The sequence below is a fragment of the Oncorhynchus mykiss genome, chromosome 10, assembly GCF_057628025.1.
Source record: "Oncorhynchus mykiss isolate SJ-2025 chromosome 10, ASM5762802v1, whole genome shotgun sequence".
Taxonomy (NCBI): domain Eukaryota; kingdom Metazoa; phylum Chordata; class Actinopteri; order Salmoniformes; family Salmonidae; genus Oncorhynchus; species Oncorhynchus mykiss.
In genome coordinates, this window is record NC_143031.1 from 10,925,272 (window position 1) to 10,931,271 (window position 6,000).

Here is a 6,000-nt window from a genome sequence, read left to right on the forward strand (position 1 = left end):
CCAGGTAGGCTAGTTGAGAACAAGTTCTCATTTGCAACTGCGACCTGGCCAAGATAAGGCATAGCAGTGTGAACAGACAACACAGAGTTACACATGGAGTAAACAATTAACAAGTCAATAACACAGTAGAAAAAAGGGGAGTCTATATATACATTGTGTGCAAAAGGCATGAGATGGTAGGCAAATAATTACAATTATGCAGATTAACACTGGAGTGATAAATGATCAGATGGTTATGTACAGGTAGAGATATTGGTGTGCAAAAGAGCAGAAAAATAAATAAATAAAAACAGTATGGGGATGAGGTAGGTGAAAATGGGTGGGCTATTTACCAATAGACTATGTACAGCTGCAGCGATCGGTTAGCTGCTCAGATAGCAGATGTTTGAAGTTGGTGAGGGAGATAAAAGTCTCCAACTTCAGCGATTTTTGCAATTCGTTCCAGTCACAGGCAGCAGAGAACTGGAACGAAAGGCGGCCAAATGAGGTGTTGGCTTTAGGGATGATCAGTGAGATACACCTGCTGGAGCGCGTGCTACGGATGGGTGTTGCCATCGTAACCAGTGAACTGAGATAAGGCGGAGCTTTACCTAGCATGTTCCCGTGCAGTACCCTCTGGTCCTGGTTATGTTCCCGTACAGTACCCTCTGATCCTGGTTATGTTCCCGTGCATTACCCTCTGGTCCTGGTTATGTTCCCGTGCAGTACCCTCTGGTCCTGGTTATGTTCCCGTGCAGTACCCTCTGGTCCTGGTTATGTTCCCGTGCAGTACCCTCTGGTCCTGGTTATGTTCCCGTGCAGTACCCTCTGGTCCTGGTTATGTTCCCGTGTAGTACCCTCTGGTCCCATACAGTACCCTGTGGTCCCGTGCAGTACCCTGTGGTCCCGTGCAGTACCCTGTGGTCCCGTGCAGTACCCTGTGGTCCCCCGTGCTGTACCCTGTGGTCCCCCGTGCAGTACCCTGTGGTCCCCCGTGCAGTACCCTGTGGTCCCCCGTGCAGTACCCTCTGGTCCCGTGCATTACCCTGTGGTCCCGTGCAGTACCCTGTGGTCCTGATGAGTGATCCCACTGGGCTGTATGTGCTGGTACTCCCCTTGGGGCGATCTCTGTTACCTCCACTGTTCACCTGCTGCCTGACAGTGTGAAAGAAGTCCCACTTACAGAAGAACAGGACATGCCTCATGCCTTGTTCATTTCCCTACAACTTTTTGCAAATGCTGAACACTATGGATAATGAAATGTTCACTCTTCACTCCTTAGGGTCAGGGTCCAGTGGGAAGGGTGAGTTTGTGGATTGGAATGCGTTCTCCAGTCCGCCGGCCCCCACCCCACCCTCAGCTGACTTATTTGACCTGATTGGCTCCAATCACACCTCCCTCACCGCCTCCCAAAGCATGACCTTCTCCATGTGTGGTACCCAGAGTGTGGGTGTCGCCAACACCGACCTGCCCATCTCCAGATCACAGGTACAGGTGGCTCACAGGACTCCTCCTCACTACATGAACCATTGTTATAGATGGAAGTGCCTCATTATCATGGAAGAGGTTTACGTTGTGAATATAAAGGATGTACTTTTGTGTATATATAGTGTATGTGAACACCCCTTCAAATTGGTTGATTCGGCTATTTCAGCCACACCCGTTGCTGACAGGTGTATAAAATCGAGCACACAGCCATGCAAACTCCACATATTAACATTAGCAGTAGAATGGCCTTACTGAAGAGCTCAGTGATTTTCAACGTGGCACCGTCACAGGATGCCACCTTTCAGTTTGCCAAATGTCTGTCCTGCTAAAGCTATCCTGGTCAACTGTAAGTACTAGAGGACGACCGATTTAATCGGAATGGACGATTAATTAGGGCCCATTTCAAGTTTTCATAACAATCGGTCATTTTGGATGCCGATTTTGCCGATATTTAAAAATATATTTTTTTTTTTTCACACCTTTATTTAATCTTTAACTAGGCAAGTCAGTTAAGAACACATTCTTATTTTCAATGACGGCCTAGGAACAGTGGGTTAACTACCTGTTCAGGGGTAGAAAAACAGATTTTTACCTTGTCAGCTCAGGGATTCAATCTTGCAACCTTACGGGTTAACTAGTCCAACGCTCTAACCACCTGCCTCACGAGGAGCCTGCCTGTTATGTGAATGCAGTAAGAAGCCAAGGTAAGTTGCTAGCTAGCATTAAACTTAATCAATCATAATCACTAGTTAACTACACATGGTTGATGATATTACTAGTTTATCTAGCGTGTCCTGCGTTGCATATAATCGATGCAGTGCGCATTCACGAAAAAGGACTGTCGTTGCTCCAACGTGAACCTAACCATAAACATCAATGCCTTTCTTAAAATCAATACACAGAAGTATATATTTTTAAACCTGCATATTTAGCTAAAAGAAATCCAGGTTAACAGGCAATATTAACCAGGTGAAATTGTGCCACTTCTCTTGCGTTCAGTGCAAGCAGAGTCAGGGTATATGCAACAGTTTGGGCAGCCTGGCTCATTGCGAACTAATTTGCCAGAATTTTACGTAATTATGACATAACATTGAAGGTTGTGCTAAATTGATTTTATTGATGTATTATATTAAGTTAAAATAAGTGTTCATTCAGTATTGTTGTAATTGTCATTATTACGAATACATTAAAAAAATTGACCGATTTAATCGGTATCAGCCTTTTTTGGTCCTCCAATAATCGGTATCGGCGTTGAAAAATCATAATCGGTCGACCTCTAGTAAGTACTGTTATTGTTAAGTGTAAATGTCTAGGAGCAACAACGGCTCAGCCGTGAATTGGTAGGCCACACAAGCTCAAAGAGCGGGACCGTCTGTCCTCGGTTGTAACACTACTGAGTTCCAAACTGCCTCTGGAAGCAACGTCAGCACAAGAACTGTTTGTCGGGTGCTTCATGAAATGGGTTTTTATGGCCGAGCAGCTGCACACATACCTAAGATCAACATGCGCAATGCCAAGCGTCGACTGGTGGTGTAAAGCCCGCCGCCATTGGACTCCAGTGCGCCTGGAGCAGTGGAAACGCATTCTCTGGAGTGATCAATCACGCTTCACAGTCTGGCAGTCCGACGGTCTGGGATTGGCGGATGCCAGAAGAATGCTACCTACCCCAATGCATAGTTCCAACTATAAAGTTTGGTGGAGGAGGAATAATGTTCTGGGGCTGTTTTTCATAGTTCCGGCTAGTCCCCATAGTTCCAGTGAAGGGAAATCTAAACGCTACAGCATACGATTCTGTGCTTCCAACTTTGTGGCAACAGTTTGGGGGAGACCCTTACCAGTTCCAGCATGACAATGCCCCCTTGCACAAAGCAAGGTCCATACAGAAATGTTTTTTTGAGATTGGTGTGGATGAACTTCACTGGCCTGTACAGTACCCTGACCTCAACCCCATCGAAACACATTTGGGTTGAATTGGAACGCCAACTTCAAGCCAGGCCTAATCTCCTAACATCAGTGCCGACCTCACTAATGCTCTTGTGGCTGAATGGAAGCAAGTCCCCTCAGCAACGTTCCAACGTCTAGTGGAAAGCCTTCCCAGAAGAGTGGAGGCTGTTATAGCAGCAAAGGGGGGGGGAACCAACTCCATATTAATGCCCATAATTTTGGAATGAGATACTTTTGGTCATGGTAGTGTAGCATCTATGGGCTTTCATATTTTCATGTGGTGTGATTTGTAGGATAGATGATTGATAACCTGGCCTGTGTTTTTGTGTTGTCTCTTCTTTGGGTTGCTGTAGAACTTTGGACCAATGCAAGGGGACTTATTGCCCCAGCACATGGAGCTCCAGAAGCCCTGCCTCCCCCCCACATGGTCAGACCCCAACGTCAACATCAGCCTGGACTTCCTGTCTCCTGGTATGCAGATGACCACCTGCAAGCCCAGCCTCAACAACATGTTACAGCAAGGTCTGTTATTAACTCACTGTCATCACGTATTTCTCTGTGTTGACCGTCAACTGGGGCGGCAGTGGTTAGAGAGTTGGACTAGTAACCGGAAGGTTGCAAGTTCAAACCCCCGAGCTGACAAGGTACAAATCTGTCGTTCTGCCCCTGAACAGGCAGTTAACCCACTGTTCCTAGGCCGTCATTGAAAATAAGAATTTGTTCTTAACTGACTTGCCTAGTTAAATAAAGGTAAAAAAACAACAACTTGTAATGTCAATTTCTATGTGTCCTTGCAAGAAGGTCTAACTGACAGTAATATCACCATATTTGTCATTTCAGATCCCCTGCTTTCAGGAGTCCAGCCGCCCATCAACCTGACTCAGAGGTTTGGAGGCCTGAATCTGAACATCCAGGCCATCAGACTTTCCACCAACCCCATCATGCCCACCAGTGCCATTGACCTAGGCATGCCTCCCACCATGGCAACGGGTACCATGGGGATGGGCGCCATGCGAATGGGAGGAGTCAATCAGGGAATTATGGGAGTTATGGGCCTGCCAGGCACCCTGGGTATGCCAGGGATGGTCAACCCTGCCATGGTGCAACCCAAACAAGATGCCTTCGCGAACTTCGGCAACTTCGGGAAATGAGAGAGCTGAAGGATTTGTGTGGAAGAGTTTTGTTCAGAACACACCATTATGAACGGAAAGCTGCATACGCGGACTACTTGAGAAATATCTAATGGTGTTTCCCTTCAATCCCTTCTCTTTATATACACTGAGTGTACAAAACATTAGGAACACCTTCCTAATATTGACTTGCGCTCCCTTCTGCCCTCAGAACTGCCTCAGTTCATCGGGGCATGGACTCTATAAAGGTGTCAAGCTTTCCACAGGGGATGCTGGTCCATGTTGACTCCAATGCTTCCCACAGTTGTGTGAAGTTGGCTGGATGTTCTTGGTGGATCATTCTTGATACACAAGGGAAACTGTTGAGCATGAAAAGCCCAGCAGCGTTACAGTTCTTGACACAAACCAGTGCGCCTGGCACAAACTACTTAACACCCTATGAATGGCACACTTACACAATCCACGTCTCAAGACATCCTTCTTTAACCTGACTCCTCCCCTTCATCTATCTGATGGAAGTGGATTTAAGTGACATCATTAAGGGATCATAGTTTTCACCTGGATTCAGCTGGTCAGTCTGTCATGGAAAGAGCAGGTGTCCTTCATGTTTTGTACATTCAGAGTGTGTGTGTGTGTGTGTGTGTGTGTGTAATCAAGAGTTTGAATTTGTTTTTGGGCAGGAAGGGCTTATCTAACATTACATTTTGTATAAGGTTGAAAGCATATACATTATACTTTCTTGGTGTTTCTACCAACACCAGATAAATACTTCAGAAAACATGTTAAGTGTGTTACTGTGTCCCTTTTCTACTTTCGTGTTGTCATGTCTCTGTTTTCAAACATGTCAGAAGAAAGTTCAGGAATTACCTCACATTGACCATACTTCATGCCGGGACTCAGAACAGGAATGGCAAAATATGTAAATATATTTTTGGTGTGCAAAAACAAGTATTATTGCGCTATTAAAGATGTCTTGGAAAGTATGGGCTTAAAGAACAAAAGTCCCCCAAGTCATTAAATTCCTCTGTTACATTTTTTTGTGTTTTCATGTAACATTTATATCTCAAACCTACACTAGTAACAGACTGTATGTTTAAACTGCACTTTCTACCGTCTTAGTGGGTTAACCATCTGAATCAAGGTTAATATTATTAGTTAACGACAAGGCTGGTGACCACAAGCAGCAGCAGCTTCTGTTCTGCTTCCCAAATGGCACCGTAAAGGTAATAGGGTTCCATTTGGGCACCATGAAGGTAACTGGGTTCCATTTGGGCACCATGACGGTAACTGGGTTCCATTTGGGCACTATGAAGGTAACTGGGTTCCATTTGGGCACCATGAAGGTAACTGGGTTCCATTTGGGCACCATGAAGGTAACTGGGTTCCATTTGGGCACTATGAAGGTAATTGGGTTCCATTTGGGCACCACGAAGGTAACTGGGTTCCATTTGGGCACTAT

The 6,000-nt window shown here is 45.6% G+C and overlaps 1 protein-coding gene across 2 annotated transcripts in view; it reads left to right on the top strand.

Moving 5' to 3' along the window:
- The window catches only part of LOC110534845 (clathrin interactor 1), a 62,505-nt gene extending 56,932 nt beyond the window's left edge, over window positions 1-5,573 (top strand). For both annotated transcript variants that reach the window (XM_090188955.1, XM_090188956.1), the window contains 3 exons: window positions 1,262-1,467; window positions 3,765-3,933; window positions 4,252-5,573. In XM_090188955.1, the coding sequence (XP_090045081.1) occupies window positions 1,262-1,467; window positions 3,765-3,933; window positions 4,252-4,562 (686 nt within the window). In that variant the 3' untranslated portion in view covers window positions 4,563-5,573. The remainder of the gene's footprint in view (window positions 1-1,261; window positions 1,468-3,764; window positions 3,934-4,251) is intronic.
- Window positions 5,574-6,000: the final 427 nt, after the last annotated feature.